This window comes from Lactuca virosa, chromosome 7 (assembly GCF_052849685.1).
Source record: "Lactuca virosa cultivar CGN04683 chromosome 7, Lactuca_virosa_CGN04683_v6, whole genome shotgun sequence".
In the NCBI taxonomy this organism is placed as follows: domain Eukaryota; kingdom Viridiplantae; phylum Streptophyta; class Magnoliopsida; order Asterales; family Asteraceae; genus Lactuca; species Lactuca virosa.
In genome coordinates this window covers 144953333-144967562 of record NC_136432.1, presented here as the reverse complement: position 1 = coordinate 144967562, position 14230 = coordinate 144953333, and the positions used below count along the sequence as shown (strand labels likewise).

Sequence of the window (14230 nt, the reverse complement as noted above, 5' to 3'; positions counted from 1 at the left end):
ATAGGGATGAAAGGCTTTAATTGGTGTTCTTGTTGTCCATAGGGTAGACATCAATAGGATACATGACTGCAATCTGACATTTATTTAGTGGGTTAATTCTTTGTGGGTATAATTATCAATATCTTGGGTGGGGTTTCACTTGGCATACATTTTTCTTTGGTTATCTCTCACATATGTGTAAGTGTTTTAATGACACGAGTTAAATGGTTTGGTTGTAATTGATCTCAACTGGAACGAGTTTTTTCAAGGTAACAAGGAATCATAATCTGGAGTGGGTTCTCATGGTGATAGTTGAAGGGAAGTTCCTTGTTCGCTTCAATTTCAAGAAGAAGACTCTCACGAATGTAATGACACTTTGAAGATCGAAATGGAAGATCACTCTTGGAAGGAAAATCAAGAAATGGCACATAATATTTCTTTGTTATCAAGATTAAAGAGATGGTGCTCCCTTGTTCTTATGTCACTACATTAGGACAAGTATAGCTGTTTTGCCAAAACCAAAAAAAGTCCATTTTACCCTATGTGCCGGAAAGGATTGCCTGGATGGATAACAAGATTGATGATATGCTCACATCTTCTCGTGGTTCTACATCATATAGTTTGGGTTGATTGCCAAAAAGCCCGTTTGACCCTTTTGCCCATCTTGTTTTAGAATCTTCTTATATAGTTGACTAGTTTTTCTTTTCCCGGATGTTATTTGTTTTTATGGCCTCTATTTTTGTTGCTTTAGTTAGTTTGTACTGTGACCTCCAGCTTCATGCTGGTTTTCTCGTTTATATATTTGTCTCTATGGTTCAGAAAAAAGATAATTATATTAAAATCTTAATATAGCTTGTAGTGGTTAATGTCTTCAGTGGCATTTTAGTTAATACTATTTGTTATTTTCTTTTGGTTTAACTATTAAGATATGTATTTTAAATAAATCTCTAGATTTTTTTAGTGTTGCAATTAATATCATTACATTGTATATATATGTCTGTTGTATTTTTAAATAAAAATGACTTCATTGTGGTTGTATGGACATATGGTACAAGCATTGGGCATCATATCTCAATACAAACTATTTAATCTCTGCCAACACAATAAGCGAAACAGTAGCAAACGATAAAATTTCAACACTTTGAAGAAATTATATATCAATACAAACTATTTAATGATTAATTAGTGTTGTATTAATCATATTAACATATTTCATTATGATATTAGTGATATTTACAAACTTTGTTATGATATTAGTCGTATTTAATTTTTTTTAAATTCAAATACTAGCAATTTAGAGTCCCCGGTTAATCACCATCTAACTGATTAATCTTTTAACCCCTGTCCATCAACTAGCTAAAGTCAAGCGTTTTTTACAACCTTGGTTTTACAATTAAGTTATTTAACAATGTTATACATTCGACGATACCATGATTTTTTTTTGTCCGAATAAAAGCATCTAACTTCTAGGTAAGACATGCTTGTAACATTCAAATAAGACAAATAAAGAGTAATTATTTGATCACAAGAAAAAATTATTGAATTGTATATAAAGTTGTTCAACACGAAATTTTTTATATCACTACAAAAAAATAGATACATAACATGACTAAATTGATAAAATGAGAAAAGTACGTTGTGCTAAATTGTTAAATTGTTGTACTTGTAAGACCCAAAATGAAGGCTCACAAAAACTTGTCTGCGGTATCAAGATTGCTCATGATTTCTGACTTGACTGATTCTGGAAGTGGAGCAGATGGGCCCGCCTTTGAGTAGAAACTTGCCAGTGCTCTAATTGCTTTCACAATCACAACATATGATTCCTACACCACAATTTACCCCAAAGAAATTTACATTGCATTGCTATTTTTTATAGAGTAAATTACACGAATGGTCCCTATGGTTTAGAGTGATTTGTACGTTTGGTCCCTAACTTTTTTTTTTTTTTAACTTGGAAAGTCCCTACTGTTTGTTTTTGTTAGGCGTTTGGTCCCTGTCTTATCTATAAAGACTATTTTGCCCTTGATTTTTTAATTTTTTTAATTAACACACCCCCAACCTCACCCCTCGCCTTACCTTACCTACCCCACCATTTTTAATTGTTTTTGTTACGCGTTTGGTCCCTACTGTTTGTTTTTGTTACGCGTAACAAAAACAAACAGTAGGAACCTTCCGAGTTAAAAAAATAAGTTAGGGACCAAACGTGCAAATTAACCTAAATCATAGGGACCATTCGTGTAATTTAGTCTTTCTTATATTTACAATTTACCCCAAAGAAATTTACCTCATTTATTACTGTTTTCTCTCCCCTCCAACTGCCTAGATACTCGTGTATGGATGCCTTAGCTGCATCTGCAGTGCGTCTAAATTTTGCCATGTCATTCGGATCTTCATTTAATGATTCCCTTAAAGTCTTCACTACTTCTCGTGCTGAATTTAAGTACGCCTTTGGCAACACTTTCCCGGATTTTGTCTTCTCATTAGGGTCAAATAATGACTTAAATGCCCCTACTAAGCTTTCATCTTTCTCCTCTTGCACATTTGATTCCCAAGCTAGTGGCAATCCATAGTTGAATGCTAAGATTGAAACACTGAAATTTGCTAAGACATGCCGCCTGTTGTTACACCATGTGTCTTTACAAACAATGTGACAGGTGAACTGTGGTTTGTGTTTATCTGATAAGTAAAAAACGGGTTAAATGCAAGAAATAGCAATGTAGTTTTATTTATTTGTGTATTGTTGAATCCTAGTGTCACTTTCTTTGCTTAGGGACATCGTGATTTAGGTTGTGTTGGCGCGCCACAACTACTAGCTTTTTAAAAAAGCCTGTTGTTACACCATGTGTCTTTACAAACAATGTGACAGGTGAACTGTGGTTTGTGTTTATCTGATAAGTAAAAAACGGGTTAAATGCAAGAAATAGCAATGTAGTTTTATTTATTTGTGTATTGTTGAATCCTAGTGTCACTTTCTTTGCTTAGGGACATCGTGATTTAGGTTGTGTTGGCGCGCCACAACTACTAGCTTTTTAAAAAAGCCTGTTGTTACACCATGTGTCTTTACAAACAATGTGACAGGTGAACTGTGGTTTGTGTTTATCTGATAAGTAAAAAACGGGTTAAATGCAAGAAATAGCAATGTAGTTTTATTTATTTGTGTATTGTTGAATCCTAGTGTCACTTTCTTTGCTTAGGGACATCGTGATTTAGGTTGTGTTGGCGCGCCACAACTACTAGCTTTTTAAAAAAGCTAGCTGATAAAATAGCTTATCAGCTAGCTTTTTTTAAAAAGCTACCTAGACTAGCTTTTCAGGAGCTTTTTTAATATTTTCCAAATATAACCTTAATTAATTATAAAAATAACATTTTTCTAAATTCCTTTTTATGCCATTTTATATCTTCCATCTAACTTATCAACTAGTTTTTACCAAACATCATTTTTTATCAGCTAGCTTATAAGATAGCAACTAGCTTTCAGCTAACAGCTACCTTTCAGCTATCAGCTGGCTTTTCAACTAACATCTAGCTTTTCAGTTAGTACGTCAAACATAACCTTACCTCAACCATGTTGGCTGTGGGACCGGTTGGGGGTAGTGTATACCCTTTTTTAGCATCCTACTTTTGTTTCTTTCTATTATAGCATAATATTTTCTATTTTTTTTCTTAGCAAGGCGTTGTACTATGAAAAAAAACCTACTTTATAACATTGTAGTTTCGATATTTTTTTCTTATTAAGACATTATACTTTGAAAAATCTATCCAAATATAGGAGTGAAAGATGCTATGTATTTGGATAGCATTGCTATAATTGGGTGGATTATATGAAGTACAATGTTGTAATTGGAAGAAATAAAAGTAGAAAGCTATAATAAACAAATCAATGAAAATAGATTGCTATAAATTATAAGCTGGCAGAAAATTGCAACTAAAATATAAAGTAGACACTTACTTTGGTTTTCTGGTGTGATTTTATTGATTGAATTGAAAATAGGAGGTGGGCAGATCTTTGATGAGAGAAAAGTTGCCAGTCCCTGTTCCAAATTTTATGCAATTAGCACAAGAACCATCAAAAAGGTGAAACATTGTTGCATAAAATTGGTAAACTTTAAACATTGTTGTATTCTAAAGATGTATTTTAACTCATGAGATAATGGGTCCCAGTTATAATGTTGGATATTTTGGTCCTAGAATGAAACAGGGTTGCACGTCTTTCGTCTAAAACAACACTTTATTGCATAAACTCATGCCATGAGTCAAGCAAAACTACAAACTGATGCACCCACAATCTGTAACATAAGTCATGAGTCATACACTATGGCCAGTGTACCCTCACTTGGGCATTTACACAAACAGATTGTGTGCATGCAAGGTACTTTTGAAAGTACTACCTTCAATGAACTCATGCACTTTGATTTCTGCCAATCAAACAATAGCAGCAACAAGCAAATGAAAAACGCAAAACGGGAGCAGAAAAAAAAAAAAAAAAAAAAACTCTGAACAAGATTTTCGATCAAGAAATTCAATTAAAGGAGCAGCAAAAAAACGCAAAGCATAAGGAGAAATAGCAGGAAATTCGGTTATTTCGATGATTCCTTCAAACAACCAAAACACTAGAGCAATAACGTGTTTTTCGCTAGAATTCGGAGAAGCGTGAATGTCGAAATGAAGCAGACATTCTTAGAAAATACTGACGGAGAAAAAGTTAAACATTTGAGATGGGTGTTGTAATCGTCCACAAATGAGTCGAACTCAGATCGAAACTCAACTACAGTGCTAAAGTAATAAGCCAAAATCTAATTCGTGGTGGTTTTGTGGTGGGTTTCAGATTAGAGAGATGGTGCAGGACTGCAGGTGAAGGCGAAGATGGATGAAAACCACAAAAAAAAAAAAAAAAAAACAAAAAACAAAAAACAAAAAACAAAAAAAAAAAAAAGCTAAATTGTGTTACCCTTCTCTCTTGAGTTGGTGTCGAGAAACGTTGAAAATTCAATCAAGAGAGCAGCAAAAAAACGGAAAGCCGAAGCAGGAACAGCAAGAAATCGATACATACCTGTGCTGATGCTGATGAAATGAGCAAAAGGGGAAATAGCAGAGGCGATGCTGATGAACTCGTAGAGCAGAATAGCAAAGAGTAAGGGTGTTTGACTAGGCTTTTTAATAGGTTCTACGCATACGCAATACGCAACTTAAAAAAATATTTGGATGAAAGTAATTTGTGAATATTTGGATTAAAGTAATTTATTTCAATGTAACCTCTAATAAATCATTTTTTTCTTAAGTTATCCTACAATTACTTATTAATTAATAAGTTAATAAGTTATAAGCTAATAAGCAATGCCAAACACCCCCTTAGTAAGGAGAAACGAGAAAGGACAAGTGGATAAAACGAATCGTAATATAATTTGCTTTCTTTCCCTCACAATCAGTGCGGATATTTTGAGACGACAAAAGATAACATTTTTTTTTCTTTCTTTAAATTCGTTGTCGTTCTTCTTTAACGTGAGTTTTATAATTAAAGAAAGGTTATTATTATTATTATTATCATTATTATATATATAGCTAGGTTATTTTGTTTCTTACATTTATTGTATGCTATAATGCACCAATAGGAATTTAGTAAATTAAATAATTATTTAATTAAATAAATATAGATATTAAATGATTTCCATAATTATATGTATATTAAATGATATCCATAATTATAATTCTCTTTTTATGGAAACTAATTAAATCCGTCATTAATGTCAGCAATGACATTCTTTCAGAATGAATTCGCATCTAGATTTTTATATATGAGTTCGTATTTTATTTTAGGACTCATTCACTTAAAATACAATAAAGTCAAATGAAATATTAAGAACGAGAGTGTATTCTACTAAATGCACTCCCATTCTGTTGGAATATACACTCATTCTTCTAGATATGAATTCATTCTGAAAAATTATTATTGTTGACATTAATGACGAATTCAATTAGTTTCAATAAAAATGAGTTATAAGTATGGATAACATTTAATATACATATAATTAATACTAAATTCGTATTGGTGCATTTTAGCGCACAATAGATGTGAAAAACATTTGAACCTATATTTCTCTCTCTCTCTCTCTCTCTCTCTCTATATATATATATATATATATATATAGAGAGAGAGAGATATATATATATATATATATATATATATATATATATATATATATATATATATACTAGTGGCGTACCCACGCGATACGGCGGCGGCAACTAGTTTTTTTTCAGAAGATTGTTTCGACACGACGATTAGTTTCTTCGGCAGGCTGTTTTGTGCCAAATAGTACATTTCCATATATAGTTTCTTGCTGGATGTATAGCTTCGCAAATTGGGTATTCATAATTCGTTCAAATTAGTTAATCTAAGCCTAGATTTAGGTAGTTTAATAAGTAATAAATTAAATGGACATTAATACAAACTAAAGCATAAGTCAAATCAGTTGTAAAAGAGAGAATTTATATAGATGATCGTGAGAGAGTTGACCATCTTTTATTTTTGGATTGTTGTAATTTCATTTTTCCTTATCTCTAGCTCGGTTAACCTTTACTATGTTGGGTGGGTCATAAGACAAGAAAAGAGTACACTAACAATTACACAAATTAATCTAAAACAAATTGATAAAATAAATAAAAGAAATCAAGAAATATAAAAAAGCAACAATTTCATGGATAAAAGGTAGCAACAATGAAAGTAGTTTAGAGATTTTTTTTTTTAATACTGCATGTTTGAAAAAAAAAATTAAAGACAAAATTTTCATATATCCAAATTATTATCAAACTAAAATATGAAATTTTGAAGTTCAAATCGAATATCAAATTCCTATCCAAAATTTTAAGTAAATACTTTAATAATTATGATAGAATGGTAAATTCTACTTGAAACAACTCTACTCACGCGCAAAAAACTCAAATAATTTGAGTTCTAACAAGCTTTAGAAATAGAATCAGCCAGATCTGATTTCTAAAACAATACATTAAATACCTTTAAATTTTGAATACAAATGGTAATCAAGGAAAATATATAAAGACATTAAGTCTTTATTCTAAATCTCTTATATACAACCATCAAGAAATCAAAAAGGAAGTCGTATTTTGAAATGCCAACTCAAAATCTCAATTACAAACCTTAAGTTTAACAAATTTAACCTATACACTATAACAAGTAACTTTAAAATGCTAACTTAATCTTTCTTCTTGTTCACTTTCGGGGGTCAACCCTTGTATTTTCCTGCAATAAAAAGATTCACATTATTCCTACAGTAGATGCTGCTCGTTTCAAATAGTTTTTCTTATCATATCATAAATAAACAAAAAAAACTGTCTCTTCTTGATGAAATATTAGTCCTTTAAACGAATAACTGTCATAAACCAGCTTTCCTGCCCAAGAACAAATCAATAAGAATACATGAAATAAGCAGCAAACAAAGACATAAATCTCCAATAAACAGGTGAGCCAAAAAAACAATGGGGCAACACGTACCAATCAATGGAAGGGTTGCCATTTTGCATAAAAACCATATGTTTATACACCTAAAAAAGCCTTCACGGAATTGAAATAAAGCAAAGTAATAGTAATACCACCACCAAACCCCTTTAAGGGAAAAAAAGGTACACCAGTACAATGTATGTCATTGGCTTAAATACACAAGCTTTAAGCGGGGGATATTGCAATGGGTTAAGTCTACAAGCTAGGTTTGATACGTAGAGCCATCACAGGGCAACCAACAAAAGCATTACACTTCTAACTTATGAGGGTAACATAATAATAGCGATGAACTTACAAGGATGAACCAATAACAACAATGCACTATCAAGTGAAAAGTAGCAAAAGCAATGTACACTCAAAGGCAAACCAGAATAGGCAATGAACTTTCCAGTGAATTAGAGATAACAACTTTAGCCACAAGAACAACACCAATTTGAACCATCCATAAGACAAAAAACCTGCAGGGGCAAAATAGTCCAAAGTCAAATGAAAGGGGACACACATCAACAACTCAAGAAAAAAATACAGGAGCAAAATAAAGAAATCTAAACCAAAACACTATTTAAATCAATCACACAGTAAAAAGATAACACACAAGCATAAAATCGATTAATGAATCACACTGTAAAAAGAAAACATCAATCCAAGATTGCAGTTTGCAGGTGCTCTTTTTAATTTTAATGCGCCAAATTTCACTTACATATTTGAAATAGGTCTTGAATACATATTGGTTTGATACTATAGACCCTGAAGAGCAGCGACGATGTCTATGGTTCGCTCTTACTCATCCCATACTCATCTGTATCCCTTTGATTTGATTTATGCACCATTTTTCGTTCATGAATCCCTCTCCAGCTGTTTGTGGCCAAAGATCTGAGCATTATTCTTCTTATACAAAAGGGAATTTCAAAAAAAAAAAAAAAACTAAAATGACCGATGAAGGTTTCACCTGGACGGAATTTATCAACTTATGTCTGAAGCTCTAGGATTTTCTGCGAGAGTGCCAAAAACTGCAAGATTCCAAAAATAAATTAGTTCTGAAAGTTTACATTTACGATTTTAGCTCAAAATAAACCACCTCATGAACCAAGAGACCAGGGGGTGTTTGGGAAAAAATTTTAAGGTTAAAAGTCCGTTTTGTAAAAGGACTTTTTGGCTAGTGACTTTTTCTAAAAGAAAATCTTTAAAAAGTGTTTGTATTTGTTTTTTGGGTACAAGTTAACTTTTCAGGTTAAAAAGTCTCAAAAGTCACAAAAAGATAGGATTTTGTGACTTTTGGAACACTATCTTTTCCTTCTATACAAAAAGTCATTTTAAAAAATATTTTTCAATACCCAAACATCTTTTGGATATTTTTCAACTTTTTGGAAAAGTTAAAAGCCAAAAGTTGTTTTAAAAGCAATACCATGCACCCTACAGATCCAACATTAATATTTTAGCCATCAAAGTTTAAAGAAGCAAGAGAGAAAGAAAAGGAGAAAAAATGAGACAAAAAGATGAAAAAAGGTTATCAAAACTATACCCGATGACTGGATCCAACTTTCCTCTCAAGCTTCTTACAAACTTCATGTTTTTACGCATTTCGAACCCCTCTCTACAAATATGAGTGTGTTTGTCCCCTGTTTCTGTAAAAGAGAGAAAGGGAGAGATTGATAGAGATCTGTGACCACTAAAAAAATCAGACAGTCATATACGTGTTTAGAGTTTGAAGAACACTAACCGTGAAAATTGTCAGTATGGGTACTTCCATTTGTAAATGATATATTCTGATCTCAAGCCACCAGAATTGCAACGACAATAGGACAGGATGCCGGTAACCAAAAAATTGGGATATGTCGGTCTTGGGGTGAAAAAATATCCACAATTGTTGTGAAGGAAAAAGGTGATGTCATCGCGTTAGGTTTTTCAGAAAGGAGTGTGTTGAATTCAAATTTTGAATCGAGATTTGGGGAGGTAGAAGAAGAGAGCAGCGCTTTTAGGTCTGAGAAAGAGAGAGGCGTGTAAACAAAAATTAGGTTAATATGTGTTTCTTTGTGCTTAATCTTTTGTACATTGAGCTTCAAAAACTGTATATTTTTTCCTTTCATTTGGATTGGTTAATTTTGGATCACATGGATTACCATCTTTGGCCATTGAAATAAGAATGGAGGGTCAAGATTTCACCCCCTTGAATTTTAAGACATTAGGCTTAGTTTGTTGTACATCATGTTTAAAATGTTGTATTTAAGACATTAGATATGTATGCTTTATAAGATGGTATATATATATATATATATATATATATATATATGTATATATATATATATATATATATATATATATATGTTAAGTTATTATGTTCTAACTATCTATTGTGTGGATGTAAGATTGATTGTGTACCAATCATTTTAGTTATTTTAAGAAAGTAATTAATTCACATTACATGTTAAAGAAATAATGTGTATTAATTAAATCTTCAACATTTAATATGCATTAATTAGTTTCTTAAAATAACTAAAATGATTGGTACACAATCAATCCTACATTCACACAATAGGAATAGATAGTATAAACATTTGAACCTAACTCTCTCTCTCCCTCTCTCTCTCTCTATCTCTCTCTCTCTCTCTCTATATATATATATATATATATATATATATTAAAGGACGTGGTAAGTTTCAACAGGAAACTTCTCATCTTAATAAATTGACCACTTTATTTTACTTATTTATAATTTTGCCATTAAAGTTTCAACAAACTTTCATCTTTATAAGTTTGCCACTTTATTTTTATTTTTTTTTATATTTTTGCTACTAATCTTTCACTTTTATTTCCTTACAACCCTTTTTCTTTATACTTTATCATTTTCGTCTACCGTATTCTCCTATCATTTCTTTTTTCTAAAAAGATTCAGTTGTGACTTTTCTCACATATTTTTTATATTTTCTGAAAAGTGTCCAATTTCTTTAATCCATTTACAGTTTTGTCTCCCATTTTTTTAACATTATTCTATTTCGATACTTTTTTTCTTTTATTATCAATCCGAACTTTTTAACATTCAGACTTTCGTCACATGTTTTCTAAAAAGTTGCTAAATTCAATCAATTTTCTTTATTCTTTGTAATTTTCGTCTATCATATTCTTCTACCCTTCATTTTGTTTTCTAAAAAGAATGACCCGTGCAACGCACGGGCCTTTTCCTAGTTTATATGAAAACATAATAAAGTTTTTGGATTGGTTTTAAAAGGTCGTTAGAAATCTCTGACTCTATTAAAGTGCAAAATTATGTGTCATTTACATCCTTTTGAAATAGGTGAAGCGGTCACCCGGTCATTAACGGTGAATTGGACTTTGACCTTCGGTTTCATCACTTAAATGACATGTAAGCAACACTACATGGACTTTGGTTTAACATAAGTGTTCGAGAAATGTTTCATTTACACTCACAGTCGTTTTCTTCAATTGTTGAAGAGCAGAAAAATCTAGGGTTTTCTCCCTCAACTCGAGTAAGGTTCCTCTCATCTTAGATTCTTTTGAAGTTGGATTTTTAATAAAGGTGAAGTGCATGGCTAACAAAAACCCTGAGGCTATTTACTTCAAAGTGCATTTTCACTTTAATTGTGTTTTTACAAGACGCACATAGATATATTTGATGTGATACGTTCATGTTTACAAACCTTGATTTTGTTAGAATGGGTCATGAGGGTGTTGCACCTTTATAGAAAGGCTTATCGAGAACCTTTTGAGAAACTTTACTTCTTAGTATGTAATGAAACTTTTGCAAATGGACTTAGGGTAAATAGAAAAGGATTTCGACTATGCTATTTCTATGGATACTGCTTACCAAGCGCAAAAAAAGTCATCATATTGGGGATGGATTTGAGGACTGGTTGGACGAAGAAAGTGACGACACTGGTTCAGTGACCTAAGGGATGATAAAGAACCTTCACAATGAACCCCTGATCCTGAACCAGCCCATATGTTTGATGCTGGTTTGGAAGATGAAATCAATGGGGAATATTGTACCCCTCTAAAAAAGATCAAGGATGATGAATTTCTTAACAAGTTATGTCTAGAAGGCGGAGAAGGGAAAGGGAGTGAACATAAGAATACCAGTGAGGAGTTAGAGAATGAATTTATTGAGGAACATCCCATCATCAATCCTTAGGTACACTGGAAGAAGCAAGTACCAATTCTAGGCATGAGATTTGAGAACCCTAAACAACTTAAGAGCATGTTATGTAATTATGTAATTAAGAGCGGATATCAACTATAGTTCAAAAAAGAATGTCAGTAAAAGGCTTCTAGTATTGTGTTGTAAAAGTGCTTGTACTTCCAGGCTATAGGCAATTTCGATGTGTATAGAACACAGTTTTTAAATCAAATCACTAAAAGTTGATCATCAATGTGCTAGGAACTAAAAACTAGGTTTAATTGTCACTTACCGATAGATTGGTAGCCACTACATCAAGGAGATTTTGTGTAGAAAAAAACTCATAAGTAGGCAACTGAGATTGGAGGTCATCAAGAAATTTAGTATTGAAGTTAGTATAAGCCATTGCAGAAGGGCCAAAAAGCATGCCATGAATATTATTGAATGTACCCTTATTGAGCATTATGCTAAGCTTTGGTCTTATAGAGAGGAAATTGAAAAATCAAATTGTGGTTCAACAGTAAGCATGGATGTACTTACAATGTCGGATGGTACAAATCACTTTAGTAAGTATTATGTTTGTTTTGATGGTGTAAAGAAGGGGTGGTTAAAAGGGTGCAGGATGGTGATTGGCATAGATGGTTGCTTCTTGAAAGGTTACATTTTTGGTGAGTTGCTGTATGTTGTGGGGAAAGATGCTAGGGAACAAATTTGCCCAATTGTCTGGGTAGTAGTATGTGTTGAAAACAAGGAAATCTAGAAATGGTTTCTTTCAATATTAAGTGATGATCTCAATCTTAGTATGGGAGAAGGTTTCACTCTTATGTCATACCAACACAAGGTAAGATCATCAATATTTGATGTGTTCTCTTTCACAAAGTATGTTACCATATTTATATCTAACTACTTTATATGTTGGTATAGGGTCTTATGGAATCTGTCAAGGAATTTTTACCCCAAGTTGAGCATAGGCAATGTGCAAGGCACATTGTGTCCAACTATAGTAAAAGGTTTCCAGGGACAGAGTTTGTTAATTTGTTTTGGGTTGCTTGTAATTCAACAATAAAACAAGCTTTTAATGCAATAATGGAGGATATGGAGGCTTTGAGTATAGCAACAAGTAAATACTTAATGGAAAAGGACCTTAAAACATGTTCAAGAGGATACTATCAACTTGGTAGATGCTATGCTAGTGTTGAGAATGGAGGATGTGAAAGTTTCAATGCGGTCATAGTTGAAGCCAGGAAGAAACCAATCATCACACTGCTTGAAGAATTCACAATGTATATGATGAACAAATTGTTCAAATCGAAACTAAAGGGATGGTCAGGTAATGTTGCACCAAAAATAAGGCTCAAGTTGAATGAAATAAATATTAATTAAAGGTGTTAGGAGGTATTTCCAAGTAGACTCAACTAGTTGGAGACTAGGTCAGGAAGTGAGGCATATGATGTATATCTCGAGAAGAGAACATGTTCATGTAGGATGTGGCAACTTAGTGGTTATGGATGTGTTCATTTTGTTTTTGCTATTAGATACCTTAATAGAGATGTGGAGATGTATGTGGATCCAATTTTAATAGAGAAATGTATATGAAGACCTACCAGTTAAAAAAATTTCCAATGAATGGAAGCAATATGTGGCCTGAAACTAGCTATATCTTGTGTTTACCCCCAAAAATATAAGGATGCATGGAAGGCCCAAAACAAAAAAAAGTAAGAGATGTGACTGAAAGAGTGGGAAACATAGAGTGTCAAAGAACAGTATGACAATATCATGTAGTTCGTGCAATGAGCAAGGGCAAAATAATAAAACATGTTCATCCCTTGATAGGCCAGGACCAGTGAAGTTACTAACAAAAAGGGTTAAGAGGACTAAGAAAACAAAGGTATTTACCACTTCAGTTTCTTATTCCTTAATAAGTATGTATTTAATACCCTATTCAATAACTATATTATGTTTTCATAATAGGTTGAAAATATGGAGAGTGGGACTTCACAAGTGGCAAGTGCAATTGGCACAGGAGTGGCAATTGGAAGTGGCACTGGAAGGGAAGGTGGGGATACACAAGTTACAATAGAGAATAAGACTTCATAAGTCACATTGGAGAGGGGTAATGGAAAAGTTCCACAAGCTAATAGGAGGAAAAAAAGTGAAAGGATCATCAAGAAAAAATTAGAAAAACAAGTTATGGGAAAGAATAGAGAGTGAAACACTACAGAAAAACTTGTTACCTTAACTTAGGTTATGCATGGGATGCATGGGGAGTGCGTGGGGAGTAATGTACTAGGGTATTAAATAATATATTTTTTGTACTAAAAAACATGTTGGGATGTCATCTTTTGAAAGATTTTATTTCCTTATTATATGTAATGCTTTCTAGTTACTTGTGTATTATTGTATTGTCCTTTTTACTGTCCAATTTTGCATATGCATTAACAAAAAGTCTGAAGTTTTCTTGTGTATTATTGCATTGTCCCTACTTATAACGCCCGCAACTTCAAGCTAGACAGTTAAGATATAATAAGTGATAAAATGACATTTTGATAGATGATTAGTAGGATAAATAATCTTAACCAAAGTTATGGTATATGTGACAAGGA

At 32.5% G+C, this 14230-nt stretch overlaps 1 protein-coding gene across 1 annotated transcript; it reads right to left on the bottom strand.

Moving 5' to 3' along the window:
* Window positions 1–1493: 1493 nt before the first annotated feature.
* Window positions 1494–12090, bottom strand: LOC145127207 (uncharacterized). The gene is made up of 5 exons (XM_079062439.1): window positions 11920–12090; window positions 5030–5143; window positions 3929–4010; window positions 2264–2655; window positions 1494–1802 (listed from the first exon to the last, which is right to left on the bottom strand). The coding sequence occupies exons 1-5, from the start codon at window positions 12088–12090 to the stop codon at window positions 1665–1667; spliced, it is 897 nt and encodes a 298-aa protein (XP_078918565.1). The 3' UTR covers window positions 1494–1664.
* Between the last annotated feature and the right edge of the window lie 2140 nt (window positions 12091–14230).